General features: G+C 39.0%; 1 protein-coding gene across 3 annotated transcripts in view; it reads right to left on the reverse strand.

Annotated features, from left to right (window-relative positions):
• Nucleotides 1-13,314, reverse strand: part of UBE3A (ubiquitin protein ligase E3A) — a 98,006-nt gene that overhangs the window by 52,395 nt on the left and 32,297 nt on the right. The window contains exons 3-5 of one of the 3 annotated variants that reach the window (XM_074965429.1): nt 12,414-12,560; nt 11,654-11,768; nt 6,995-7,039 (exon numbers count right to left, since the gene is read on the reverse strand). In XM_074965429.1, coding sequence (XP_074821530.1) covers nt 6,995-7,039; nt 11,654-11,673 — 65 coding nt within the window. In that variant the 5' untranslated portion in view covers nt 11,674-11,768; nt 12,414-12,560. Of the gene's footprint in view, nt 1-6,994; nt 7,040-11,096; nt 11,163-11,653; nt 11,769-12,413; nt 12,561-13,314 lie in introns of all 3 variants that reach the window. The other 2 variants (XM_074965447.1, XM_074965437.1) reach the window with 2 other exon arrangements.

Below are 13,314 nucleotides of genomic sequence, written 5' to 3' on the forward strand. Positions count from 1 at the left end.
CAGATTTTGGAAGGCACTTCGGATTCTTAAACCTTGGGTCAAATGCTGTAGCTATCTTTAAAAATCTCACATTGGTACCTTGAGTTTTGTCAAATCTGCAGCAAAAGTGTTCTTAAAACGAACAGTATGTGCTGAGTCATCCTCCGAGACTAGTACAACATGAAATATATGGCAGAATGCGGGTAAAACAGAGCCAGAGACATACAATTCTCCAAGAAGTTCAATCACAAATTTAATTACCGCATTATTTTTTTAACTAGTGTCATCAGCATGGAAGCATGGAATGGTGGCTGAAGCATGAAGGGGCATACGAATGTTTAGCACATTTGGCACGTAAATACCTTGCAATGCTGGCTACAAAAGTGCCATGCATTTGAATGCCTGTTCTCACTTTCAGGTGACACTATAAATAAGAAGCAGGCAGCATTAGCTCCTGTAAATGTAAACAAAATTGTTAGTCTTAGCAATTGGCTGAACAAAAAGTAGGACTGAGTGGACATGTAGTCTCTAAAGTTTTACATTGTTTTGTTTTTGAGTGCAGTTATATAACCAAAAAAAATCTACCATTTTAAAGTTTCACTTTCATGATAAAGAGATTGCACTCCAATACTTAAAAAGAAAAGGAGTACTTGTGGCACCTTAGAGACTAACCAATTTATTTGAGCATAAGCTTTCGTGAGCTACAGCTCACTTCATCGGATGCATACTGTGGAAGGTGTAGAAGATCTTTTTATACACACAAAGCACGAAAAAATACCTCCCCCCACCCCACTCTCCTGCTCGTAATAGCTTATCTAAAGTGATCACTCTCCTTACAATGTTTCATACACATTGTAAGGAGAGTGATCACTTTAGATAAGCTATTACCAACTGAATTGGGTTGGTGGTGGTTAGAATTCTCCTGAAGCAAACAAATAATTTAGACAAATATATGACTAATTTTTCTGTGATTCTTATTTTCTAAAAATATATATCCTATTGAATTATGTCCAGGTCAGCTTACAGCAGCACTAGGCCACGTGGGAAACTGCACAGATGTTGCGTGCCTCCAAAACATGTATAGGTGCTCTTTTTGAACACCTCAGCCAACTGCCTAAATTGCCCCTTATGTCCTTGTGACGAAGTGGGATATATTTGTATCAAATTATAGACTCTATTTTGTATTATGCGTTGAACTTGTATTCTACACTTACTCAAGGCAAGTCTACTGAACTGCATTCCAAACAGCAGCCCTGCCCAGGAGATGTTTGCACCACCTCATTGAAGGACTATCACTGAAAAGTCATCAAGCTACTGGATTTGATGGTCTCTAAGCTGCTGGCAACTCCCATGGAACAATGTTTTTTCACAGAGGGCGCCCACAGGGGATGCATACAAAATTGAGGCAGAGGGTTGGAGAGTTCCAGTAGAGTACATGGCAAGAAGACAGGCTATTTAAGGCCAGGGGTAGGAGGGAGCAACCATCGCCACCTGTAAGGACTTGCCGAAGAGAGGGCAAGAGGGGCTCTATTCAGCCTGAGCAGTGACCAACCTCTGACTCACAAAAGGGAAAGCTCAGACATGGGGAGGGTGTGCCTTGGTACTTTTTGTTGTTTTCAGAAATCTGTAACTTTAGTACTTTAAAGAGTAGAGTTTCTGTGCTAAAGAAATACCTTTGCTAAGCCTACAATCCTTGCTTTCCTGCTATATTGTCCGTAAAGGGGTTAGTTAAAGCAGAAGCCCAGTTGTCCACAGCCTAGGTAGAGCTTTGGAAAGCATATGTAAGCAACGGGGTGCTATGGAGATATAAAGCACAGGTTTCAAGGTCTGGGGAGTTTTATAAAAGAGTCTCCCATGCCAACGAAGGACTTTGACAAGAGGTCTCGAAATATGCTTGTCAGATCCAGAGCTAAACAGTGACTAGACTCTGCCAAGACCCAGGGGACGTAAGATGCATGTGGGACCCAGCAGTTGGGTACATTTGCAACAGACTGCTGTCCATACAGAGAGGATACTGGGCCAGGTTTTAATAGTCCTAAAGTCAGATCTTTTTGAAAGCAGGAGGCAGAAACTCCTAAATAAAAAAACACTTAAAAAAACACAAAGAAAGACTGACCTATAATAAATTACATAACCCTCCAGAGTCTATATGGAGCAGGACTGGTAAGTGATAAACCAATGATATATTGTAAATTTGCTTTATATTCATGTGCATATTTCATACAATGTTCCAGGTATATTCATATTTATTTTTGTACACCTGTATTTTAAACTTGAAGTTTTCCACTGTAAATTTATTCTTGCAACTTCACAGCAAGATGTTAAATTATGCAATACATTTTCAAAGAACAAGAACTGCAGGTAAGTAATTTGCTTTCTCCAAAAGATGTTCATCCCATTTAACTCCCCCTCTTGGAAACCCAAAGGCTTGAGGACTGTCTCCAAACTAAAACAAGGACTAATATGGAAATATGAAAACAGAAACAATGGATTTAAAATAGGGAAGTAATGTACCTTCCAACAATGAGAAATTGAGGGTTAAATGCCAGAGACAGTCCCAGAATGAGAGGAAAGAGATATTTCCAAACAAAAAATACCTACTGCAGGGAGGGGGGAACAAAGTTTAAGCACCCTTAAATGGGGAACAGGCTCTGTAACACAGATAATCCAGTAACGGATTCCTGCTCAGATGACAACTTTGGGTAACAATGCTTCATAAAGGCGGTGGCTTTGCAAGTAACCTGGGCACAAACACATTTTAGGCTGGCAGCTGAAGCAGCTCAGTCCTGAAGAGAGTCTTGACATAACCTTCAAGCTTCTGTGGCTGTAGCATGGAGAACAATAGGCACTCTTAGTGGAGGATTACTAAAGTTGCTACCAGTTATCAAGGGCCGTAATGGCTCTGAGTTGGGAAGCTGAATCGTGCTTTCCTGATGAACAGAGCATGACATTTCAAAGAAATCAGTGGCTCCCTCAATGTACTGATTTTCTTTGAATGCATGTGTTGCCTGGGTGCTGTGTGGAATTTCTAGTACAGCCTGGTGACAGTGAAACACAGGATTGTGCAGGACTCTGATGTGGAAGTATTGCTGTAGATATAGCCCCTCTTTAGACCTGCAAAAAAGGAACTGATGCCAATGCAGAGTCTTTGCATTAAATATGGGTGCTTGATTCAGAGGCCCGTGGCCAGAGTGTTGAGCTATGTGTTGGATTTACTTGCATTTTTGGAAGAGACTGGGATGGCTATTGGCCACTCTCAGGACTGAAGACACAGGGCGACATCTGAAAGCAGATGATATGATGTAAGCCCACCCAGTCCTTGACCAGACAAGTACTAGTCATGCCTCTCTGTAAGAGACATATGTTTGGGCGTATTTTTGGAAGCTGCTGGAGTCTTCCTCCCTCCCTTCTTTCGCAAGTGATAATATGACAGAAATGCAGCATCAAAGAGATGACTATGCACTAAGCACAAACACAAGAAAAGTAGTGATGATCACAGGAGGGCTCAAAACCCCTAGCGTTTCAAAGTCTTGACCCTGAAAAGAATAAGCAGGGAGAGAGAGGGGGCCACAGAAACGAAATGTCTCATCAACACACCAGGACACCTGCCTTGAAAGATGGCGAGAGGCATCAGTGGAGATCTGATGTAGTGTGAGAATCAGGACAACAGCCTGGAGATATTGATGAGGCAGGCAATTAGATCTTGCTGCATCAATGGAAACCCCCCCCCCCCCCCCCCACAAATTAAGCTGGAACAGGCTTTGAAAGTGAGACTAATCAAAGGAGGAAATTAGAAAGGGATATTGTGTGAATCTAGTAAGGGTGAGGAAAGGATGAGGCAACTCAGCTAAGATAGCAGGGACAAACCAGGCACCTGAATGAGGTCTGTGAAAAGCACATTTATGACAAAAACTTGACAAATATGAGTCAATGAAGTATGGAGCTAGAAGTGGGAATCCAATGAAACCGAAACATTTGGATAAATAAAAGTTATTATGGGGACAAGAGCCCAGTTTCACTGGAGAAAGGGGAGGAGGAAATGCAAGGGAAGAGACGAAAAAAAATTTTTTTTTTTTAAATGTCAGTTCTTGATTTTGGCAGTCACATGAAGAGGCGAAAATATCAAACATATAAAATGTACATTTTCCTGGTTTAGCTGAAGTGAATTAAAAGCATTTGGCCATCCATGATGCTGGCACACAGCTTTAACAGTCTAGGATCTGAGTAGAGAAATCATAGTAAACTAAAGTAAATCAATCTGCATATTCACAGTGCAATTAGCAAAACTGAAAAGTGATTATGAAAATCTCTGCATTCTAACTGGCTGACAGACTTTACTAGCTGGAGTACATGGACTGAATACTGTAGTTATTGTTCTAACCGTACAATGATTATGCAGATCAGACATCCAGAATCAGAGTGCCAGGAACTGCATAACTAAAACAAAATGTACCATTTTGTGTATTAAGAACAACTGTGTCTGGCAGACTGCAGAAATTCTGCAGTTGGTGATGAATAACCATATGGTTATTCAGTTATGCAGTTCCAGGTTCTTCATTTCTGCAAGTGTAATATCCATATTCATTGTATTCTTATTGCTCAAAAATATGCAGATCCTCAAAATCTGAGTGTCTAACAATCATTTTTAGCCGAAGTGCAGGGATCTGAATAATCAGAGTGATTCCAATCACTGTCTCATTAACTCATGTAACAAAATTTTTTCAGTCTGTGTGTAAAACAAACATGGCACCCTCAGATTCTCATTCCTTTCAGCTCCCAATTCTACAAGGAAAAAAATCACAGAAAAAAACAAAAAATGGGGCTGCCAAACTGTTGAAAGGAAAACAGTTTTGACTCATTTCTCTTCCTACGCTTGATAGGTATTTTACAGCAGCTGAGCATCTTGCAGTCTTGAATGCATTTATCCTGACAATATGAAGCAGAGAGACTGTCCAACATGACATAGGAAGTCTGTGGCAGAGAAGGAATTGAATTTAAACCTAACTCCTAGACTACTGCCCTAACACTGAGTCATCCTTCCTCTATTAACTTCTTTTGGACCATCTCTCTTCATATGTCAGTTAGGCTCTTATATCTACAATATTTGTGTGTTTCTTTTTGTATTCTGGAGTTTTTCTTCCCAACTGTAGGAGAATTTAAAGAAACCTTGCTGAGAAGTGCCTTGCTGACCTGTAGAAAAGGAAGGTCCAAAAGAATTTATTTACTTTTCAGTAGTTTTATAGCCTTTTTTCAAATCTCTTTTTTGTTTTGAAGTATGAATGAGCATTTCTGCATAGCTTGAGCATGCTTCCAGTTAACCTGAAAATAATCAGGGCCAATAAAGTCAGCAGCCCTGGATTCTACTCAGCTCTTATAAACAGGGAACACATCTAATTATAATTATAATGCTGCTTTGGAAATTAGCTAACTTGCAAGTTGCAATAATCAATATGGAAAACAAGCACAAACTACATTGTACAAGTTTCCATACCAGGTCAAGGATCGTTCTCTCTAGTTCTGCAACCCACTTCCAACAAAATACAAAACCTGATGTTTTCTATTATGCTAAGTATCTGACTAATCAAGTTGTTTTCAAATGTGTGCAATGAGATGTTAAAACTCTAGGAGCATAATTAGGGCCCTACCAAATTCATGGTCCATTTTGGTCAGTTTCATGGTTATAGGATTTAAAAAACCATAAATTTCATGACTTCAGCTATTTAAATCTGAAATTTCACAGTATTGTAACTGTAGGGGTCCTGACCCCAAAAGGAGTTGCGGGGGGGGGGGGGGCGGAGAGGTTATTGGCAGGGAGGAGGGTTGTGGTACTGCTACTGTTATTTCTGCACTGTTGCTGGGGGGGAGGGGCTGCGGTACTGCTATTGTTACTTCTGCACTGTTGCTGGGGTGGGGGGGAGGGGCAGCAAGGTTATTGGCAGGGAGGAGGGTTGTGGTACTGCTATTGTTACTTCTGCACCGTTGCTGGCAGTGGTGCTACCTTCAGAGCTGGGTGGTCGCTGAGTGGCAGCTGCTGGCCAGGAGCCCAGCTCTGAAGGCAGAGTCACCATCAGCAGCAGTGCAGAAGGAAGGATGGCATGGTATGGTATTGCCACCCTTACTTCTGTGCTGCTGCTGGTGGGTCACTGCCTTCACAGCTTGGCCCCTGGCCAACAGCTGCTTCTCTTCGGCTGCCCAACTCTGAAGGCAGTGCAGAAATAAGGGTAGCAATATTGCAACTCCCCCCCCTTAAAATAACCTTGTGACCCCCGTGCAACTCCCTTTTAGGTCAGGCCCTCCAATCTGAGAAACACTGGTATCCTCCAGTGAAATCTATATAGTAAAAGCACCCAAAAGACCAGATTTCACAGTCAGTGACACGTTTTTCATGGCTGTGATTTTGGTAGGGCCTTAAGTATAATTTAGAGAAACATAGTGGGTAAGAGAATACCTTTTATGGGACCACCTTCTGTTGGGTGAAGGAGAAACTTTTGAGCTCAATAGAGCTCTTCTTCAGGAGTACAATTTGACATGCTATTAGGTCTAAACGCAGGGTTGTAAGTTTCAGATACTGTATTATGCTACCATCTGCTGGCTGGTACGAAATGAAACTTCTAAAAAAATGTTATTTCAGTGAGAATTACATTTCTAGACTAAGAACCAAATACTACTCTTTTGGAGAAAAATACTAAATTGGACATAGGTCTTGCAGAGACAAGGTGGAACAGGTATTTTTTTATTGGACCAACTTCTGCTGGTGAGAGAGACAAGCTTTTGAGCTACACAGAGGTAAAGATATTACCTCACTCATTTTGTCTCTCTAATATCCTGGGACCAACTCACCTACAACAACAGTGCACAGGTCTTGCAAGGAGACAGCCAAATGATTTTCTTGTTTGTTTTTAAATGTACACTTAAAGGTTTACTTATTTTTGCAAAAAGCTGCTGTTGCATTTAGCTCAGAGGAGCGTTAAACATAATACACAAAACCCATCTAATTATTGCTTACTATACTTACATTCGGCTAGTTTCAATGTTTTCAGAGTGAGGTTCTCCTGGTGATCTGCAAGATGCAGAAAAGAAATGTTAAGCATCATTCTTTATTCTAAGAGACTAAAACATGCTGGAGAGGAAAATCAGAAAAGGAAATGTTATCTATATTGCTAGGTCTATTATGTTTATATTACTGTTAAACAGTATAAACAAGCAAATGAAATATGACTTGCTTATTCATTTTTATTAGTTCAGTTAAACTCTGGGGGAAAACATGGCTTATGTAAATATGTAATGACAAAGGCTGAGAATAAGATTAAGACAGGAACGATTCTCTAGTGAGAAAGGCAATGTTTTCAAAGCTCATAGGACAGGAAAGTATAATAGATTTTTGTTGGTCATTTTCCCTTCCAGGTTTCACAGTCAACTATGGGCCAAATAGTCACAGCAAGTTCTGTAGTAGTAAGTTGCACTGAAGTTCCTTTATCACCACAAAAACAGCTCTGTGCCAAATGGACTGATCTTGCACATGGTTGAGCCTTGTGTGGCAAGAGAGACAGAAAAGTTCAACAGAAACAAAGTGTGAAGCACCCAACACCTGAAGTAGCTGAGAATAGATTCTAGTCACCTCTCCCTCACAATGCTGTGTCCATGAACTGCAGCCTTAGGCTTGGTGTAATCCCGCAGAGCTGTTGGTGGTGAGAGACTGGGGCGGTGTGTGTGGGGTGGGCGGGTGACATGTATTTTTCTGCTCTTCCTTCCCAGCTTAAATAGATTGATGTTTTGGAAGGTGAACATTCCCAGCATGCCCCCCACACGTCATCACCCTCTTTTTAGTTATAGTGAAGCCAGCCCAGCCCATTCAGGTCACTTCTACCCCAGTGGGAGTAAGGGAGAAACACTGCCTCAGCTAAAATCATTCTCCAGTACCAAAATCATTGTGTCAGCTATGAGAATTATCAGCTCTCACAGCTGCTCCTGGGAGGGTGGGAATCAGCCTTTTCCAGATGAGAAGACGACTCTGTGATTGCATTATATAGCCTAGCAGCCATATGATTTAGTCCTAAATGCTTAGCTAATTCTCATTACAATGTTCCTGAGTAACTGAGATTTTTTTTTTGAAGAAAAGTTTTAACATGAAACACACAAGTGTATTTTTAGTTACAAAAATAGTTTATATTTGAATAGTGTGCAAGCTCACCTAAAACTATAAAAAATGATAAAGCAAATGAAATATAAGAAATAAATATGTACTATCAAATCACTCTACTGCAAATACAAGTATCAGCCCTTATGTACTACAGTGATGTGCCACATTACAGAAAACTCAAGGAAAAAAAACTGTCAGCCCATCCAGTTGCTCTAATTTTTTTTTTTATGTATTTACAACTGATTTTAATCATTTTATAACACTGTTTTATATAAGCTTTAATTCTGCGTTTAATGTACTTGCATTGTACACATATAGCTAAAGATAAACCAAATGTTTCCATACTGATTTTTATTCTGTAAGCAACTTTTGATACTATTAACTATACTTTAATGTCTCCTCTGGGGATAAAGCTTGCTCTTCCACCCCTAAATTTTCTTACACAGAGCGTAGGGATCATTCTCATTACCCCTCATATTCAATATGATGGAAAAGCCAGTGGAGAGGATTACAAGGCATAATGGATTGCAGCTTAATTCAGTGTGGATGATAACTAACTTTGCCTCCTTTTTGTCAAACCCAGATCTGTGGCGTGTCCGTCTCCTAGCATCTGACTGAAATCAGAACCTGCATGAAAACCACTGACTAAAACTCAGTCCCAACAAGACACAAGTGAACCTGACTGGGAGAACTGCAGCATCAAGAGGAATGGGCAGAGATTGTTTGATCTTTTCCAATAGAAAAGTTGTATGTTTTATATTAATGCAATTTTATAGCCCCACAGCCTGATCCTCGTGAGCCTGAGTCAGCTGATCTCGGCTCTGAGACTAAGTGCTGCAGGTTTTTATAGCAATGTAGCCATACCTTAAGATGCTCTGTATGACCTTTCCACTCTGAAGTGGATCTTAATACAGTTGCTTGAGCCTTAGTTATTTCTAAGTCTTTACCAGAATAACACCTCTATACTTTTAATAGCTATATTATATGGCTACCTACAGTCATTCCACATGAAAGTGGACTCTTTGAAGCAGAGAATTTCTGGTAGCCTGCCTAACTGAGAGGTAGCTTCTTCACTCATGCTCCATCATTTCAACTAAGGTACTCTCTTGCTGTCTTGCTCCTGGAGACCGTTTCCGGTATAAGGACTGTTCTCAGCTGAAGGCCCTTACTTCCTGGCAGTCTTATTTTCTTATTAGATTTCATTTATATTTTACAGTATATCTTGGTGGATTTCTGTACTTCACTTATTTCCATCAACCTATTACTTATTATTTGTATCACAGTAGTGCCTAGGAAGCCCCACTCTGCTAGGCACTGAACTCACAATGAAAAGATGGTCCCTGCCCCAATTGTATCGCAGACGTTTAAAAGTAACTTCAGTATTTTGTATTTTTAAAAAACTTACTGTATTACTTGGGTGCTATACAGTGATAGATGGTGCAAGAATACTGAAATATTCTGAAACTCTTTAATTTCAGAGCTTTTTTCTTTTTTAAAAAACTGATATTAATACACAGTCCTAAATGTACTCTGACCAGGTAACCATATAACTAAATTTATAATTATGCTGAAGCTGGAATTTTAATATTCAGAACCATTGGAAAGAATGGAAATGTGCACGTTTACTTTCCTCTACCTCAATATCTTCTCCCTTTAAGTCATTTGTTATCACCAGCTGATTTTTAACATTTTAAGTCTGCTACTGTTCAATTTTGCTTGCTATGGGGGTCAATTTCCCTCTATTCATTTAAAAAGAAGACTAGCAAAATGACTTCTGCCCAGCAATGAGACAAATACAACTTTCTAGTCTCCTACTCCCAATGAACAAGCAAGTTTCCTTTGTAACACCGAACCTCCAGCAGCTGTCTAGAAACGAGTCTCAAGATCTTTTCTGAACGTCACCTTAAAAGCTACAATGTTAAACTGTCAATAGCCATGTGCTAGCTGACTTAAATTGAAATTACACACACTACAGTATAGTGAGCCAGTTCCATTCACTTCTACATTTTCATAAACTGATGGGAAGACAAAAAATAGTTGCTGGTATTAGGGGAATTGAAGAACATCAGCAGTTTCCAACAACATAATGCAGCAACACATTCAAAGTGATAAAGGAAACAGAAGAAAGCAGAAACACCAGGAAAACAACAGCAACAAAAAATAAAATAAAAGGAAACAGGTACCAGTCTTTGGCACCAATTTGCTGTAGAGTATATCCAGTATATCCGTACAATCTATATTCGTCCCATCTGGTCTTCCAAAAGGTGACATCACTAGAGAGTAGGCACCCAACCCCAAGCTGTCCTACAGGCTGACCAGTTTATTTATTTTTAAAGTAATAGAGACCTTTATGTTTATGGAAAAATCAAGCAACTTCAGAATAAGCACAGGAGCTCACAAAATCGTTTCGGTAGATACAAAGTGCAAAATCCCTGTAAGTATTTTTTCCTAGGTTTCCAGCAGTACTGTTTACAATATGATTTAGTTAATTATTATTTTTCTCATTAAACATCAGAGATTAAAAAGGACAGGACATGTTTTTAAAAAATAAAAGATGTAAGAATCATGTCAAGTTTAAAAAACTTGAAGCGAAGCCTATAACACTAATTAAAACAGTGTGGGAAATCAATTATTACAGGACTGGAAGTTCATGAGTTTGATGAGCAGCTATTTATTAATATCAAAAAATTAACAAAATATAGTACTACTTTTCTAAAAATGTAAAATACTGAAGACACAATTACATTATATTTAAACTGCTAAGAATAAATTAAACATGCTGAAATGTTTTCTTTCAACACCTTTTGTTTAAAAATCTGAACAGAAGAGTTAAGTTACTTTACAATAACACTTTTAACAAGACCCCAAATGCTCTTACAACTTTCAATCTTGTATTAGATTGCAGAAACAGTGATCACAAGACACCAACTAATCTGAATACTGCAGCATGAGCTAGCAAATTCAAATGATGGCTCACTTCCAACAACACTGGGAGCAACTTCTCCATTCTGCAAGCCACTCCTTTTACCTCCACTGTAACTCCCTAGGAGAGAAAAGTAAAGGTATGCAAGTCTACTGAATTTCAGTATCATCAAGTTTCCTGGACTAATGTTTTTAGCAAATACTCACTAATTAAATGCATATTTTAATAAGAGGCTGGCAAGATATTTTTCATTATTTTTATACTGTTATAACAGTAGTTGGAGGCTTGAAATTGTGATCTGCTTCTTACCAATGCTTTTCTTAGATCTTTGGCATACAGTGGTTTGCTGTTGAAGGGTGGACATGAGTCCTAGGATGCTGACATTTAAGGCAGCATAGGGGAGAATTACATGGACTTTCATATCAACACAAGAAAAAGTGTAGGTCAAATGTTAGGTCTCGACTAACCATCACACTGTCCTTTCAAAGGCTACTTGTATTCCATTTATACAATTAACTTCAAGTCATATGAATCAACTATTCTTTAAATTAAGTATTACACTAATGATATTTAGTTAATTCACAAAAATACCATTAAATCTTTTTGTTTACCTTTTACAAGTTGTGGCCATTCGGTGACATCGGGGTGATCACAGTTTTGAGTCACTGATTAAAAACAGGTTGTCACACCAGTCATTAAGTTGGACTAAGCCTAGGCTTAACAACTCTAAATAAATAAAAAAACAGTTAAAAGTCCTTAAAAGTTAACATTTCCAGCCAGTACACTGAATAAACGTAACACAAAGATAATTACAGATGCTAAAAAATAGTTTTAGCTGATAAACTTAATGCTATGCTGCCAAAAAGAATTATAGGGCCATTCAAGACCAGCTATGATTTCTACTTTAATTCACTATAACAGATGGTACTGGTCCATATAAATGAACTTTAATACTAACCCTGAAGTTGGTTAGCTCAGTAAAAACACACACACACCCCTCACTGACCAATGGAAGATACTTCATTTCAATATAAGGAACATTCAAAGATTTGGAAACATTACATAAACATGAATTACAGTTCAGTTCTCAGTATAATACTATATTTGATACTATGTTTCCTTAATATAACTCAATTTTAATTTGTTTCTAGAAAGATTGTTGGGTTTCCAGGAACTTCCATATAGCTTATTTTTTGCTATGTGTTTCATCTAAAAATAAGCAGAATGATCGAAGTCCATGCATGAAACTGGTCAGATATTTGACAGGAGCAATAAACTTTACAGTGTTTGGACATCTCGTTAGAGTGTCAGCCCCATTTATAGTACAGATTGTTTAGTCTTCTCCTTCCATTTAAAAAACAATTATTTTACCTGTCAATTTTTTCCTGTGATGTGTCTCCACTGGCATAAATTGTAGGGTTGGTCCTCTACTCTGTCAGGCAGGTGGCAGCCAATGATAACTCAGCAATACTCGTGCCCAAAGCGCCCTTGGACCACCCCAGCTGATTACTTCCATGTCTGAAAAGGAACCAGTTAGTCTCTTACCTATTTCTATTATCTGTCCTAAACTAAAATTAATGGGTAAAAAAAACAATCCTCAACACTTAAAATCACCCCAATTCTCTCCTCCTCCATCCCACTCCCACACTCCTAGCAGGATTGGATGGGAGTATAGAATAGAAAAAAATGTGGATCCTATATCCTGTGATGTAGTCAGCTCACAAAAAGCAATTAAAAAGCAGAAATTTATCTAAGTTGATCTCTTAGTGCAGAAGGATTAATTCAAGACAAGCACTGCCTTTTGTTTAAACATGTGTATATGCTACTGATACACTTAGTGAGTGAAAAAAAATTGATTTTAGTTTCTTCTAAAAATAGTGATCAGTTAACAGGCAGTGGCCACACAAGTCCAGGACTGTGCAATAGCTAGGAAGTTTCCTTCAGTGAGCTCTCTCTCTGACCGATACAGACCTTAGGGCTCTAACTAGCATTATCTTCACACACACATATGAACAAAGGTAAATGGCCTATTGAGGTAAAAAAAGGCTTCAGCATTCTGCAGCTGACTACCACATCTGCTAATGGCCAAATCACACAATTATTTGGTGAATAATCAGGGAGTGCATTGAAGGCTTGATACATGTCACCCAGCAAAGCCCCCTACTTTCAGCTGAACAGGTCACAAGAACCCTTGGAGAAGGGATCTAATGTTGACAAGCATTAGCAACAGCCACTAATTCTCTTCGCTGAAGTATACCACAGCTCATTATGA

The sequence above is a fragment of the Natator depressus genome, chromosome 1 (genome assembly GCF_965152275.1).
Source record: "Natator depressus isolate rNatDep1 chromosome 1, rNatDep2.hap1, whole genome shotgun sequence".
NCBI classification, from domain to species: Eukaryota; Metazoa; Chordata; order Testudines; family Cheloniidae; genus Natator; species Natator depressus.